Raw genomic sequence first — 17,326 nt, 5'->3', positions numbered from 1 at the left:
CTTAAAAGTAACTTTGAAGTATACTTTTATAAACTTAAAATGTTCCAATTTAGTCCGAAGAAGTATTAAATTAGTATGCTTTCTAGTACACTTGAAGTACATGGCCTGTAGTACACTTGATATACTTATACATACACTTCAGAATACTTTACAAAATGAACTTTAAGTATACTACTTTTTGCTAAGGGAAACCAGTATAAAAATGTCATATAGGCTTGCCATTGAAAAGTTGTGTGGGAAACTAAGTAACTGCTTTTGGTCTTACAACCGTTTTTTGGTTGATGGAGTTACGTACCACAGTAAAACCTATGACAGACTAAAGAAGAGATTCAACAGTGCTGCATACTTGAAAGATGGTACATTTTGTTGTATTATAGAATTGGTTGTTTTTAAACAAATATGTTCACATGAAATCTCTGCTTTTTGTCCATGTCACAAACTATGTTGTGTTTTAGTTGACGTACTTAGTAAATCAGGCAGGCCTGTATGTAAAGATTCGCAAATAAATGTACAAAGTCATTTTGTATATGATGTTCAAAAAACTGAAACTGTTCATGCTGTCTCGCCTGACATGATCAAAACAAAATGTGTCCTTGTTGAAACAGCTGACACACTGTACATAACACCATTGCCAAACCCTTTTGAAAGGGACTAGTTAAATAAAGTCAAGCCAAACTTTTTTCTGTTTTCCTGTTTTTGTGTATGATGAAGTGTAAGGTACATGAAGATAATGCAATTCAGTACACATAATGACTAAGTGTTAATCTCCAGAATTATAATAAGACATTAAACAAGACATGCATGTTGACGGTTGGGTTGGCTGGTAATGTTCATCATGTGCTGTTGAGTAAGGCTGCTGCAGAGGGGATGAAGGACTTTTTGTTTATAGTGGTACATTGTAGCGCCAGCCTGATGGGAGCAGTTGGAAGGAGTGATTGAGGGGGTGAGAGGGGCCCTCTGATCAGGTTGGATTCCCTAATCACTTACCAGCTGTATAGCTCAGCTAATGTAATATAAATTATAAATATTATATATATATATATATATATATATATATATATATATATATATATAATATAATGTAATATAAATTATAAATATAATATATACATAGAGTATAAATATATAAATTAAACGTTGAGTCAATTAATGAGTTGACCTTATTGTGCTCTTGAAGCAAGATATATGCTAAGCATTCCTATTTTGTGGCAAAAAGATTTACAAAGTATACTTAGGTCCAAGTATAAGTTTTAGTATTAAAGTAATGTATAAGTGTAAGTCTTCGTATTGATATAGGTCTACTTATACTTTTTTATACAAGTTTTAGTATTAAAGTAATGTATAAGTGTAAGTCTTCGTATTGATATAGGTCTACTTATACTTTTTTATACTTGGTTCAGTATAAACCAAGTATACTTCCCTGTACTATGTTGTAAGTGTATCAAGAATTAGTTTATAAGAAGTAACCTTCAAGTACACTTCCTCGATTTTAGTATAAAATAAGTATACTTGTAGCACACTTGATTAAACTTCTTTTTGCTAAGGGTAGTTAGCACACAAAGCTAATAATTTGTTTACACACAAACACATGCTAGCTAGCCTTCCTTTGTCTAATTAGCCTACAAAGCTAATCTTTTGTCTACACACACACACACACACTGTTTACAGAAGATTTCATCTGCTACTTTTCAATTTTTATCTTTGTTATAATAAATTCCATTATTATTGAAACTGTGTGTGTTTGTCTGCTGTTCCGATACTTCTTGAAGTCGCCCATATCTCAAAAGAACTCTTAAGGTGTATATGAATACTATTAGCTGCAGCTTGGTAAGTGACCATAATAATTCTGAATATACCCGATAATGGTATGATTCACTAAATGATTCACTAAATGATTCAATTTAAATAATTCAATTTAAATGATTCAATTTAAACGATTCAATTTAAACAATTCAATGAGACTGATTCAATGAGACTGATTCAATGGTATGATTAAATTCAAATGATTCAAGTTAAATGATTCAATGGGATTGATTCAATTTAATTATTAAAGATTGATCACTTAACACCAATCTACATACACATAAACATAATACACCTACATGTTCATGAGTCCACCATCAGGAGAACACTGAACAACAATGGTGTGCATGGCAAGGTTGCAAGGAGAAAGTCACTGCTCTCCAAAAAGAACATTGCTGCTCGTCTGTAGTTTGCTAAAGATCACGTGGACAAGCCAGAAGGCTATTGGAAATATGTTTTGTGGACAGATGAGACCAAAATAGAACTTTTTGGTTTAAATGAGAAGCGTTATGTTTGGAGAAAGGAAAACACTGCATTCCAGCATAAGAACCTTATCCCATCTGTGAAACATGGTGGTGGAAGTATCATGATTTGGGGCTGTTTTGCTGCATCTGGGCCAGGACGGCTTGCCATCATTGATGGAACAATGAATTCTGAATTATACCAGCGAATTCTAAAGGAAAATGTCAGGACATCTGTCCATGAACTGAATCTCAAAAGAAGGTGGGTCATGCAGCAAGACAACGACCCTAAGCACATAAGTCGTTCTACCAAAGAATGGTTAAAGAAGAATAAAGTTAATGTTTTGGAATGGCCAAGTCAAAGTCCTGACCTTAATCCAATCAAAATATTGTGGAAGGACCTGAAGCGAGCAGTTCATGTGAGGAAACCCACCAACATCCCAGAGTTGAAGCTGTTCTGTACGGAGAATGGGCTAAAATTCCTCCAAGCTGGTGTGCAGGACTGATCAACAGTTACCGCAAACGTTTAGTTGCAGTTATTGCTGCACAATGGGGTCACACCAGATACTGAAAGCAAAGGTTCACATACTTTTGCCACTCACAGATATGTAATATTGGATCATTTTCCTCAATAAATAAATGGCCAAGTATAATATTTTTGCCTCATTGTTTGACTGGGTTCTCTTTATCTACTTTTAGGACTTGTGTGAAAATCTGATGATGTTTTCAGTCATATTTATGCAGAAATATAGAAAATTCTAAAAGGTTCACAAACTTTCAAGCACCACTGTATGTTATTTTTACTGATTTTATAACAAAAAAAAGATTTATATTGACTGATGTGAGATTTGACAACGAGCATTGTAGACTAAAAACAGGCAGCACTACAGTGCTAATCATATGACAAAATGTTAAAATGTCTTCTTCGTTTGTTCTCATGTTAAATAATTTTCATTAATTTGACACTCATACCATTACTGTTCCTTCATTGTATTTGCACATATATAAAATTTGTTTACTTATTTTGGACGAACACGGCTGGGATCCCTGTGTGTACTCGATGGGTTTCCAGATTTTCGGCCCATGCGAAAGCTCCTCTATAAACACGTTTCAGAGCAATATGCTGCCATCCAGACAAAATCTTTTTCAGGGAAGGCCTTCCTTCTTTCAGCGAGACAACGCCAAACCGCTTTCTGCGCATATTAAAACTGCATGGCTCTGTAGTAAAAGTGTCTGGGTGCTAAACTGACCTGCTGCAGTCCAGACCTGTCTCCCATTGAAAACATTTGGTGCATTATGAAGCACAAAATATGACAAAGGAGAGTGCAAACTTTTGAGCAGCTGAAAGTGTATATCAGGCAAGAATGGGACAACATTTCTCTTTCAAAACTACAGCAATTGGTCTCCCTCAGTTCCCAAATGTTAACAGAGAATTGTTAAAAGTAGAGGTGATGCAACACAGTAGTAAACACACCCCGTTCTTTCTTGAACTTTCTTGAACCATTTTGCTGACATCAAATTCAAAATGAGTGTATATTTTTCAAAAAACAATAAAATTTCTCAGTTTCAACATTTGAAATGTTGTCTTTGTACTATTTTCAATGAAATATCGGGTTTCCATGATTTGCAAATTATCGCATTCTCTTTTTATTTCCAGTTTACACAGCGTCCCAACTTTTTTGGAATTGCCGTTGTATTTTTCAGTGTACAAAATGACACATCATACTCTTTATCCATTTATATCTACATTTAATGTTGTGGAACGTCCATGAAATTAGTTAGAGCCTGTCGTCACTATCTTTATAGAGGATGTGCAGTCACGTGACCCGCACGTGTGTACTCCGCCACATTGGACGGCATCAGGATAGTTTACCTTGCGCGAGCGTAATGGATCCAGGGAGTAATCCCCAAGAAAATTCGGAAAATACCCCATCTACATCGCGCGATTACTTGTCTAAGTTTGTTCAGCATCTTGAAGGTGACGTGAGGCAGCGTTACGTGGAAAAGTGTTCCAGGTTGGGGATTGCAGATCCGTACAACTTGCCGCAATCCTTGTTCAGGGAAATTCGGAGCTGCGGTGCCGGCGATTTGCCCGATCTGGCCTACCACGACATTTACAATTTTCTCGTTAATCGTGTTACACTGGCAAAGCCCTCAAAGCTTACAAGAGCCTGGAAGCTTATAAATATTTTGTTGCGGGATGGGTATCCCAACTATTCCTCTGGAAGGTTCCGAAGAAAGAAGTCTACTTGATAACCTCACAGGTAAGTGGCATTAAGACGTTTATCATAAAGAGACTATGCAGGACGTTTTATCTTAAGAATGTTCATAATCTAAACTCAGTTCCAGATAATGACAGGGTTGTAAATATGTATGTTTTTGTCTGAAAAACAGCTGCGCACGCCTGCGCGGAAGCTGCACAAATGTGCACAGCTTTCTAACCAACTGCCTTCTTCTCATACTAATACTTCCTATGTTTCATGAACTGTAACAGCATTTGCTCATTTAGTAATTTTAATATATAATTTACTTTGATGAAATTATTCAGACACTCCAACGCCCCCCCACCCCACCCCACCCCACCCCCCAAATCGGATCTGCGCGATTCAGCCGTGAAAAAGGCGCATCCGCCATTTGCATCCCTGTTTAAACTCAAAGGTTAACCTACTTTAACCGGCTAATGAGGCTCGGTGGTCGGTCAAGATTTTTTTTAGTTTTCGCCATCCCTACTATGGATTGGCCTTTCAAAGGCATATATGAGCCAAAAAGATAAAACATTGTCATAGACTAGGCCAGGGTAGTAGGGCTAGGCATAGCCATTTTAAACGTTAGAGACTGTCTAGTTTCTAAGTATGCAGTTATCATTCAATACGAAAATCAACTTAACAGATGTACTAGGAGTATTGAATTAGAAGATTACACCTACCTGATATGAAGAGTTCACTACGAATTCGGCTGGTAGAACTGGGGTTCCAGTTTTCACTTCGCACAGCGGACACCCATTTTGCGTGTCTCTCCTCGTCTGCGGGGAATCTATAAAATGACAGGCCCTCCTTTTGGCCCTGTCTATTGGTACAACCAAATGCTGAACAAGATATAACCAGTCTCGAAAGATCTACTCCCACACACTTGATAATTAGAATGGGTTCGTCTAAGTTCTATGCGCGACCTTGCCGTCCAAATGGCGGATAAACAAATATCACGTGACCTTGTGACGTCACGTGCACGCTCTCTATAGCAGCTATAAGTGAGTTGTTCCCTCACCAGCCTCCTTTTTTCTCTCTCTTGAAGTTAACAAGACAAAAAACAGATCTTGTTGTGTATCGTGAGGATGTCACACTGCATGAATAAGCAGTGAATTGAACAATGATTCCAAAATGTTCTACATAATGTGGACTGAACATCTATTTACAGTCAGAATCGACTTGTTCAGCTCCCAAATGGCTCGTCACTGTTTGTTTGTTTTTTGCTCCTTTTTAGCCGAATTACATACAGCTGACATTGTTTCATTAAATGATTCAGAAAATGCACAATCAAGCTTCAGTTATCAAGGTGGTGCAAACATGCAGGAAGTCCAGTTAACATCGATGCACTAATGTTCTGGTGGTGATCCATTATGAAGACTTGGAGAGAAAAGAGAGAGAGAGAAAGAGACAGAGAGAGAGGTTGTATTGAATTGTATTAAATGCATGTTGTGTTTCATTGAATAAAATTTACTTTTTTTTAGAACCTTATAAATCCAGGTTTATCTGTGAGTTTGGGATTTTTATTCAAATATTACAATCAAAGCTTTGCAGAATAAAAGATAAGAGCACAGGAGAATAAAGTTTCCCCCAGCGATGGAGTTTCTGTGCTGAACTCATTTTCAGACAGAAGCTTTTAATACTGAGGTCAGGATGTCCGCAAGCTGCTGGACAGTGTCTTGCAAAAGTATTCATCCCCCTTGGTGTTTGTCCTGTTTTGTCGCCTTACAAGCTGGAATTAAAATGGATGTTTGGAGGGTTAGCACCATTTGATTTACACAACATGCCGGCCACTTTAAAGGTGAAAATTGTTGTTTTATTGTAACACATACAATAATTAAGATGAAAAAAAACCCAGAAATCTGGAGTGTGCATATGTATTCACCCCTTTCATATGAAACCCCTAAATAAGAGCTGGTCCAACCAATTCACTTCATAAGTCACATAATTAGTTGATTAAGAGCCACCTGTGTGCAATCACAGTGTCACATGATCTGTCACATGGTGTCTATATAAATCAACCTATTCTGGAAGGACCCTGACTCTGTAACATGACAAAACAAACAACATGAAAACCAAGGAGCCTCCAAACAGGTCAGAGACAAAGTTATGGAGAAGTATAGATCAGGGTTGGGTTATAAAAAATATCCCAAATATTGAATATCCCATGGCGTGCCATTAAATTCATTATAGCAAAATGGAAAGAATATGGCACCACTACAAACCTGACAAGAGAAGGCCCCGCCCAACAAAACTCACAGACCGGGGAAGGAGGGCATTAATCAGAGATGTTTGGAGTTTGCCCAACAGCATGTGACAGACTCCCCAAACACATGGAAGAAGATTCTCTGGTCAGATGAGACCAAAATTGATCTTTTTGTCCATCATGTGCAACAAAGACACCAACGATAACACTGAAGGAGCTGCAACGATCCACAGCGGAGATGGGAGTATCTGTCCATAGAACCACTTTAAGTCGTACACTTCACAGAGTGGGCGGGGCTTTATGGAAGAGTGGCCAGGAAAAAAAAGCCATTACTTACAGAAAAAAATAATAATAATAAAAAACATGTTTGGAGTTTGCCCAACAGCATGTTACAGACTCCCCAAACACATGGAAGAAGATTCTCTGGTCAGATGAGACCAAAATTGATCTTTTTGTCCGTCATGGGAAACACAAACCCATCACCCTGTGTGGCGCAAACCCATCACCCTGAGAACACCATTCTTACAGTGAAGCATGGTGGTGGCAGCATCATGCTGTGGGGATCTTTTTTGTCTGCAGGGACAGGAAAGCTGGTCAGGACTGAAGGAAAGATGGATGGCACTAAATACAGGGCAATTCTGGAGGAAAACCTGTTTGAGTCAGCCAGAGGTTTGAGACTGAGACAAAAGTTCACATTCCAGCAGGACAACGACCCTAAACATACTGCTAAAGCTACACTGGAGTGGTTTAAAGGGAAACATTTAAATATCTTGGAATGGCCTCATCAAAGCCTAGACCTCAATCCAATTGAGAATCTGGGGCATAACTTGAAGATTGCTGTACACCAATGCAACCCATCTAGCTTGAAGGAGTGTGAGCAGTTTTGCCTTGAGGACTGGGCAAAAATCCCAGGAGCTAGATGTACTAAGCTAATAGAGACATACCCCAAGAGACTTGCAGCTGTAATTGCAGCAAAAGGTGTCTCTACAAAGTATTGACTTTGGGGGTGAATTCTTATGCACACTCCAGATTTCTGTCTTTTTTATCTTAAAAATTGTTTGTGTCACAATAAAACAACAATTTTCACCGTTTAAGTGGTCGGCATGGTTTGTAAATCAAATGGTGCTAACCCTCCAAAACATTCATTTTAATTCCAGCTTGTAATGCGACAAAACAGGACAAACACCAAGGGGGATGAATACTTTTTCAAGACACTGTATAATGGTGCAAGGAATTGATCCAGAAGGTGGCAGCAATGCAACAATAAGGATGCTGACTGCCTTTCAACACAAGAAAGAAGGAGTAGTTACTGTGAACCCTTCCAGTGTGTTAGTAAATCTCCTCAGTTGTGAGCCGTGTTTATTCTGGATAGATCTCCTGTTGATGGTCTCTGCCTTTCCCTTTGATTTTAATGATATTTCTGGTGGATGGGGTTTGAACCCTGCACTGACTGGGATTAGATCAAGTCTTGTGTTAACACTACTCACAGATTTCTTTCTTCTGCCTTTCAGGAGATTCATTTCAGTCTGTTAACAATGTTAAAATGACCCAAAGGAAAAATGACCCGTGTCAGTGTGGGTTTCCTCCTGGTTCTCCAGTGTTCTCCTACTTCTCAAAGACACATTGAAGTGACTGATTGAAGTGACTCAGGATCTCTGATCTCAAACATATTCATCTACCAACTTCATTTCCATCTCAACAATCTGTTCATGAGAAAGAATTCTTCATCGACCAGGAATAATGTTCTTGATAAATCATGATGTAAGGAATAAAACAGGATGAGGCATGCTGCTCCAGGAAACTAACCTGTGATGAGGTGGTGGGATGTGACCCAACACAAAGTGGATTAGTTTCCACAAACAGCAGGTCATGAAGAGTTCAGGATCTTGTTAAGCCTGGAGCGCTCATACTGAGTGAAATGGAGATTATGTTGAAAAAAAGGTCCACTTTTGTGATTTCTTTTCGCAATAAACAATGCGAAATCAATAAAATATGGTTTTCCTTCCTGACAGCTGCGTCCTCCTCACTTTTAAAATGGCTCCAACATTCTTTAGGGATGAAGATCAGTTCAAAGATGTCACGAGGAAAAAGCTGTTGAAGTGAAACAATTGTAATTTATCAACAAGGCTGAAAGTTGTGCTTGAGGTGTCAGTAGGTGGAAAAGTCCAGAAAATTAAGATCCATTCTGTGAGTATTTCATGAAATTAATCCTAATCAGTGCGGCTACATGGGTTAAATTTCTGCACTGAAGGGAGATGAAATGGTTAATAGAGGAGTGCTCATGATCTCTCTGTGTTTGTGCTCCTCCTCTTCCTCTATTGCTCTTTCACACACAGAACCAGGAAGTAACTTGTCATTTCAGAGAAAACAAAACTGATCTCTCTCTCTCTCTCTCTCGTTGCGATTTCAGGAAAATGGCCGAGGCCAGTATTTCAGTAGCTCAGGACCAGTTCATGTGTCCAGTGTGTCTGGATCTCCTGAAGGATCCGGTGGCTATCCCCTGTGGTCACAGTTTCTGTAAGGTGTGTATTAATGGCTGCTGGGATCAGGAGGATCAGAAGGGCGTCTACAGCTGTCCTCAGTGCAGAGACACTTTCATGACAAGGCCTGTTCTACGCAGAAACAACATGCTGGATGAAGTGGTGGAGAAACTGAAGAAGACTGAAGTCCAAGCTGCTTCTCCTGCTCGCTGTTACGCTGGATCTGGAGATGTGGAGTGTGATTTCTGCACTGGGAGAAAACACAAAGCCGTCAAGTCCTGTCTGATTTGTTTGACGTCATTTTGTGAAATTCATCTGAAACCTCATCTTGAAGTTCCTGCTTTGAAAAAACACACATTAATTGAAGCCTCAGCAAAACTCCAAGAGAAGATCTGCTCTGAACATGGTGAAGTGCTGAAGATCTACTGTCGTACTGATCAAACCTGCATCTGTTATTTGTGCATGTTGGAGAAACATAAAGACCATGACGCTGTTTCAGTTGCAACAGAAAGAGCTGAAAAACAGGTGAGAACTAGAAATCTTTCCAGAATTAAATCATCTTAATTATAGTTTCCCATCGAGAAGCAGGTGCTTTAGTCAGTGATATGATTTGAACTTTAATTTCAATGTGTGTCTCAATCAGAAGGATTCTGTAAAAGCTGATTAAAATTGTCTGTGTTCTGGTGAACAGAGTGTTAAATTTATCTTCAGTGATGGTCGTAATCTGGTTCGGGGTGGGTTTCCTGATAACGTTGCCCTTTAGACCTAAAGAGAGAGTTGAGGGACTCTCTTAAAGAATGAACGTTGTCTCTGTGTGTGGTTTTCCGGAATTCACTCGTAAGAAGGAGTCTAAAGAGCAACAGGACAAAGTGGGTCGTTGCAGTTCGCGTCCCCTATATAGGCATTAGTAGCTGCTAAAGGCAATCGTATTGGACATAACTAACAGTGTCCAAGTTAACTAGCTGTGTGTAAACATTAGCCATGGACAAGACTATGGCAACTTGGCGGGCAAATCCACAGAAAATCATTTGACTAATCAGACTACATAGTTATTTCAACATTATCACTAACTCTAAAAGCACAGACAACTTCACTGCAAGCTAATAAAACGCTTATATCCCTCAATATGCTTCCACAGGTGGGATGGCAAGTTTTTGTAGGCTGTGATGTGCTCCGTTTTAGACAACCAAAGCAAACATTTAAAGCAAAATGACTCTTTATTCCTTTCAGAAATCTGAACCATGGGTTCTAGCTATAGAACCGTGGGTGTGTGCATTCCCCAGAAGAACCGCCTCCTTCCATTCTGCCATCAACTGATCGTGTTAAATAATGCTGCGGAGAAATCATTGATCTTGATTTTATCCAGTCTATGGACGTGACGTGACCCTAGTGATTACTGATAGACTGTCTCAGTGTCACCTGCGGAAAAACCAATCACGTTTTAGAAAAGAAAAAAACATCCATTTTCAAAGCTGCTTCATAGTAATGAGTAATGAGGACCTTGATAGAAATGTAGTGGAGTAAAAAGGACGATATTTGTCTTTCAAATGTAGTGAAGTCGTAAGTTTCCAAAAAAAATACTCAAGTAAAGTACAGATACTCAAAAAGTGTACTTCAGTACAGAACTCAAGTAAATGTACTTCGTTACTGTCCACCTCTGATAATTAACTCGATGTATTTGCAATGTAGAAGAAAACTAATTGAACACCACCAGCAGATTCAACCCCAGTTTCCCCCGCTGACTGTGAGAGTCCCTCAGAGCCGCATGCGCATTCTGTGGATTCGGCAGCGAGCGAGTCGCTCTTTGTTCTGAACGAGTGCTCCGGGTCTCTCGTAAATTCCGAGCAAACTAAAGGACGACTTGTGCTACGATGTTGTTCTGGAAAACCACGTTAGCTTGATGATGGATCTTAAGAGGTCATTTAAAACTTTCTTGGCCTTAAGAGGCTTTCGGGAAACCCAGCCCAGATCAGTTAGTGAACATTTCTCTCTCACACACACACACACACACACACACACACACACACACAGAGTACATAACCTTCAGAGCCAAACATGAATGTACTTTGAACTGACATTAATATGGAACCAGTTCGCTCGTACTGTATAAAAAGCTGAATGTATTTTATTTGTCCTCAGAGTGAGTTAAAGGAGGAGCAGATGAAATCCCAGCAGAGAATCCAGGAGAAGCAGAAGAAGGTGCAGGAGCTGAAACAGGCTGCGAACACTATAAAGGTGAGCAGTGAGCAGAGACAGAGCTGCTCCTAGAAACACACACAACATGGACAACGAGTCATTTACAGTCCCAGTAAGAGAGGGAATGATAGATGAGCTTTAAATCTCGTGTGTGTGTGTGTGTGTGTGTGTGTGTGTGTGTGTGTGTGTGTGTGTGTCCCCTAACAGCTCAGTGCACAGACAGCAGTGGAGGACAGTGAGAGGATCTTTACTGAGCTGATCAGCTCCATGGAGAAAAAGCGCTGGGAGGTGACGGAGCTGATCAGAGATCAGGAGAAGGCTGAACTGAGTCGAACTGAACAACTCCTGGAGCAACTGGAGCAGGAGATTGCTGATCTTCAGAGGAGAGTCACTGAGCTGGAGCAGCTTTCACACACACACGATCACATCCATTTCCTCCAGGTAACACTCACTGTCTGATCTACAGAGCCAGCTGTTCCTCACACACTCTCTAAAACACCTCTCATTAATGGAACAATAAATGTCCCTGTCTGACATCACAAGTGGGTTTTACATTTCATTTGCCTTCTGTAGGTTTTAGCTTCTGGACGTCACTCTCCTCTCTTCCAAAGACCAGATTTTCACACATCCAGCGTCACTGTCCATCAACATCTCTCATTTGATGGAGTGAGGAATTCTCTCTCAGATCTGAAAAAGAGAGTCGAGGAATTCTGTGAGGAGGAATTCAACAAAATCCCTCCACATGGTAAGAGGAGCTGTTCCTGCTGGAGAAACACAGTGATGTGTTATTTCTTAGCGATGCTCCTGCTTTCTTTTCTGCAGACACTTTATTCACCCGACACTTTGAACTAAAACACTGATTTAAAATGAATAAACTGACTGGATCACTTTCAACTCTTTCCATCTTTTACACAAACTCATGTTTCTATTTTTCTCTCCACAGCTGCAGCAGTTCAGATCATTTCAGAGCCAGAACCACAGAGCAGAGAAGACTTTCTGAAATGTACATCTAACACACACACACACACACACACACACACACGCTTCTGGGCCTGTCACGATAACAAATTTTGTTGGACAATACATTGTCTCAGAAATTATTGCGATAAACGATATTATTGTTGACGTCTTTTCAAGACAATTTTATGCCACTAGTAAAATAATAATGATCATGCAAATACACCCTTTCATAGAAGAGTCAACTTTTTAATTAAGTCAACTTATTCAGTTCCATGAGGCTGGCAGGGGGAGTCGCTCTCTTCTGTGGGATCTTTAACTAGGTTTAGAATGCTAGTTTAAGCTGATATGTGATTGATCTAACGGTAAAACAGCACGAGGGCTCGAGAACTTTGACAGGTTACAATTTTACTTGGCAACTGAATGTATCTGGATTCTGATTGGTTGTTGTATCTGAATTCTGATTGGCTGTTATATTATTGCCCTTTTGCTGTGTTCTTGAGCCCAGAGTGGGGGGAGGGGGGAGTGACAGGGTTCTACAGAGAAAAGTTTTCACTGCAACCGAACTGCTGTTTTCGTGACCACGCCCCCAGCGCGGATATTCATGTTCACATTGTTCAGTTTGTTTTTCTCTTTTATTTTAGATTTCTGTTATCTGACTCTGGATCCCAACACGGCACATCGTCACCTCATTCTGTCTGAGAAGAACAGAGCGGTGAGAGGCAGTGAGAGAGCGCAGCGTTACTCTGATCATCCAGAGAGATTTGATTCCTGGTGTCAGGTGTTGTGTAAGGAGAGTGTGTGTGGACGCTGTTACTGGGAGGTGGAGTGCAGCGGTGCTGGTGTTGTGTCCATATCAGTCTCATATAAAGACATCAGCAGGAAAGGACGGGGTAAAGAGTGTGGGTTTGGATTCAACAATCAGTCCTGGAGTCTGCGGTGTTTTTCTTCTTCTCTCTCTTTCTATCACAACAGCATTAAGACTGATCTCAGAGTTCCATCCCCCTCCAGAATAGGAGTGTATGTGGATCACAGTGCAGGAACTCTGTCCTTCTACAGCGTCTCTGACACGATGAAGCTCCTCCACAGAGTCCACACCACATTCACTCAGACTCTATACGCTGGGTTTGGGCTCAACTTGTATTCTACAGTGAGACTGTGTTCTCCAGAATAAAAGTGTGTAGTGTTTTCTGTAAAATTCCTGCACATTGCCAAGTTGTTGCTCAGTCGTCTGTTTCACTAGAACACAATCCAGCTGCACAAAAACACTCATTTTAATATTTAAATTATAAAATATGCCGATGTCGTGTTCATCCCATATTCAGCCTGGATGATGATCGGCCCGCAGATAGAACCTTATAAATCCAGGTTTATCTGTGAGTTTGCGATGTTTATCCAAATATTACAGTCAAAGCTTTGCAGAATAAAAGATAAGAGCACAGGAGAATAAAGTTTCCCCCAGTGATGGAGTTTCTGTGCTGAACTCATTTTCAGACAGAAGCTTTTAATACTGAGGTCAGGATGTCAGCAAGCTGCTGGATTGATACGCAACGGGGTTTTTCTCCACTTTGGATGGATATTTTTAGATTATTTAATCTGTGGAAAATAACCACAGTGTCTTAAATATGTGTTTGTGAAAATCACTGTAAACCTACAACTGACTTTCCTCCAAAAAACATCTCTTTTAATGTTGTCATATATTGTGTGTGAATAATGATGATAAATCTGTCTCTGTGAACTGGATCTGTCTGTGCTCTGACTCCTGATTTAGATTCTGAACATGATTGTTGGAAAAACATTTTTTAAAAATCCTTTTAATTTTCAATCAAATAAAGAAAAAAAAAAAAACAATTCTGTTCCAGTTGTCTATTCTGATTGGTCAGAAGTTGTTGATTAATTTTCTATAACAGCAGCTCTAACAGTAGTGCAGGTTTATATTAATGGGCTTGCACTAATACGTTCTTGTTTCTATAGTAACAGCTCATTGAAGTGAAATTATTTTAGACCTGTTTGTTCACAAATAAAAATAAAAGAAACGTGGATGAACACTAATATTTAACCTGGACATTTCTCCTCCAGACCACCAGAGGGCGCCTTTACACATTTTGAATAACTTCACTTCCTCCGCTCATTTCTTGTCTGTTGTTATAAAAATGCACAATGATCCTACAGTAACTTGAACCCTTCCAGTGTGTTAGTAAATCTCCTCAGTTGTGAGCTGTGTTTATTCTGGATAGATCTCCTGTTGATGATCTCGCCTCGTCTCTGCCTTTCCCTTTGATTTTAATGATATTTCTGGTGGATGGGGTTTGAACCCTGCACTGACTGGGATTAGATAAAGTCTTGTGTTAACACTACTCGCAGATTTCTTTCTTCTGCCTTTCAGGAGATTCATTTCAGTCTGTTAACAATGTTAAAATGACCCAAAGGTAGAATGACCTGTGTCAGTGTGGGTTTCCTCCTGGTTCTCCAGTGTTCTCCTACTTCTCAAAGACACATCTAATGACTGATTGAGGTGACTCAGGATCTCTGATCTCCAACATATTCATCTACCAACTTCATTTCCATCTCAACAATCTGTACATGAGAAAGTGGGACTTCTATTAGCAATAAACAATGCAAAATAAATCAAATCAGGTTTTGACTCCCCTTGTGGGAATAAAGAGTCATTTATTTCGATTCATTTTCACTCCTCACTAAATTCCAAACTGACAGACTGAGAAAAATATTTCAGCAGAACAAATGATACTGAAGTGCAGATGACAGTGAAATATTTCTGCTTTATTTCCATCCTTAATGAACACAATGTGGTGGTTTTAGTGCTTGTAGTAAGACACGGTCCTGCTGTAAATCCTCTTGTGTGTCTTTTAGTGAAGATACAGAATTGATGTTTCAAGGCTGTGTGTGTGTTTCAGTGATGTGGTGCTACTCTGTAAAACTGAGCCTCCAAATAACAACTCGATTGTATTCGCATATTATAGAATTCTATCTGGAGTGCTGATTTTAAAATGTGATTTCACCGCATACACTTCATGGACAGAAAGAAAGGACAAAATGGGAAAAGAACATAAATGACATACATGATACTTTCTATTGAAGTACAGAAATCGATCTCTGGCCACATTTACCATTTAGCATTCATGTGTAGGCGACAATAAAATCAAATTCACTTTAAAGAATTCCTTTATCTCACTTTAGCCATTTATTTCTTTCTAAATTTTCAGAAAATGAAAAATTGAGTGATTTATTCATTAAATTTAAATGACTGCAATTTAAACTTGTCTTATCATTTCTGACCACTAGAGGATGCTCATGGACACGTGACGCTGCAAGAAATGAACCATTTTCAATATTTTTGCTGAACTCACATCAGAACAGACTGAAAACTTGTCTTATCATAAATATAATCAACAATATTGATTCATGATGAGATGAATGGCTTATTCGGTCCCTGCTGTGTGTCATACTGTAACTGGGTTTAATGGAACAGCAGCTTTTTAGTCTCGTTAAAAAAAAAAAAAGACAATAAGTCCAGTAAATTTCTCAGCTTCATGATGCTGGAGTTCTACGTTATTCAGTATTTCTTAGTATCTCTTGCTCTCAGTGAATAGAGAGGTTCTTTGGAGAATTCCTGGTGCCCAGATAAACTGATCACAATGATTCGTCTTCTCCATGATGGGATGACTGTTTCTGTTCTCTGTGAAGATGAAGAACTGGAACCTTTTTCTGTGAAAGTTAGTGTAATACAAAGCTGTGTAGCCACTACATTGTTTGCTCTCTTCACAGGTGCTGTCCTGCATGTAGCCGAGCCGAATCTGCATAATCTGGGCAGCACGGTGGTGTAGTGGTTAGCACTGTTACTGGACTATACCTGGAGGATGCTCTTGACTCTTACAGTAATGCTTTTATGGCTGAGGACTAAAGTTGACTTGCTAACTTTAGGACTGCAGTTATCATGAACAGTTTTGCACTCAAGTTTCCATCAATGAAGAATTATAACATCAACAAAACTGTCCTCATGTTAAAACTGTTAATATTATAGTCATGCTGTCTGTTGTTGCCCAAATGAGGATGGGTTCCCTTTTGAGTCTGGTTCCTCTCGAGGTTTCTTCCTCATGTAGTCTGAGGGAGTTTTTCCTTGCCACCATCGCCACAGGCTTGCTCATTGGGGATAGATTAGGGATACAATTAGCTCATGTTTTAAGTGGTTCAAATTCTGTAAACCTGCTTTGCGACAATGTTTGTTAAAAGCGCTATACAAATAAACTTGACTTGACTTGACTGTCACCTCACAGCAAGAAAGTTCTGGGTTTGAGCCCAGCGGCTGACGGGGGCCTTTGTGTGTGGAGTCTGCGTGGATTTCCTCCAGGTGCTCTGGTTTCCACCAGAGCCCAAAGGCATGTCGTTAGGTTAACATGGGGTGCCCTTAGGCTGAGGTGCTCTTGAGCGAGGCACCTAACCCCTAACTGCTCCCTGGCTGCTGTAGCACGGCTGTCCACTGCTCTGAGTACGTGTTTGTGCTCATTGCTCACGTGTGCGTTCACTACTTCAGATGGGTTAAATGCAGAGAGGAATTTCACAAGTGTACATGTGATGAATAAAGTTGTTGTTGTTCTTCTTCTTATCATGGAATACAGATAGTTTATCAATACAATGGTACAACCTACATCATTTGCAAGCTAAAAGTAAGGTGTCTACAGCCTCAGTTGTGGAACTTCAGTATGCTGATGATGCTGCGCTCTGTTCGTACTCAGAAGCTGGCTTGCAGAGAATCACAGATGCCTCTGCAGAAGCCTACAAAAGACTCAGGCTATCACTGAACTGCACTAAAACAGAGGTTGTGTGTCGACCTGCCTCTGACACCTCCATCCCAATCACCACCCAACCTGAAATTTCTGTGGATGGAACTGTTCTTAAGATAGTCCCACACTTTAAATATCTCATCAGCTATGTGTCAGGTGATATTTCCCTTGACCATGA

At 39.8% G+C, this 17,326-nt stretch overlaps 1 protein-coding gene across 1 annotated transcript in view; it reads left to right on the top strand.

Moving 5' to 3' along the window:
• The window catches only part of LOC132880197 (tripartite motif-containing protein 16-like), a 298,595-nt gene extending 285,051 nt beyond the window's left edge, over positions 1-13,544 (top strand). The window contains exons 2-4 of the mRNA XM_060913776.1: positions 11,963-12,134; positions 12,333-12,392; positions 12,991-13,544. Of these exons, the coding sequence (XP_060769759.1) occupies positions 11,963-12,134; positions 12,333-12,392; positions 12,991-13,520 (762 nt within the window). The 3' untranslated portion in view covers positions 13,521-13,544. The remainder of the gene's footprint in view (positions 1-11,962; positions 12,135-12,332; positions 12,393-12,990) is intronic.
• Positions 13,545-17,326: the final 3,782 nt, after the last annotated feature.

Source organism: Neoarius graeffei, chromosome 2 (assembly GCF_027579695.1).
Source record: "Neoarius graeffei isolate fNeoGra1 chromosome 2, fNeoGra1.pri, whole genome shotgun sequence".
Taxonomy (NCBI): domain Eukaryota; kingdom Metazoa; phylum Chordata; class Actinopteri; order Siluriformes; family Ariidae; genus Neoarius; species Neoarius graeffei.
This window is presented reverse-complemented; position numbering and strand designations above follow the sequence as displayed.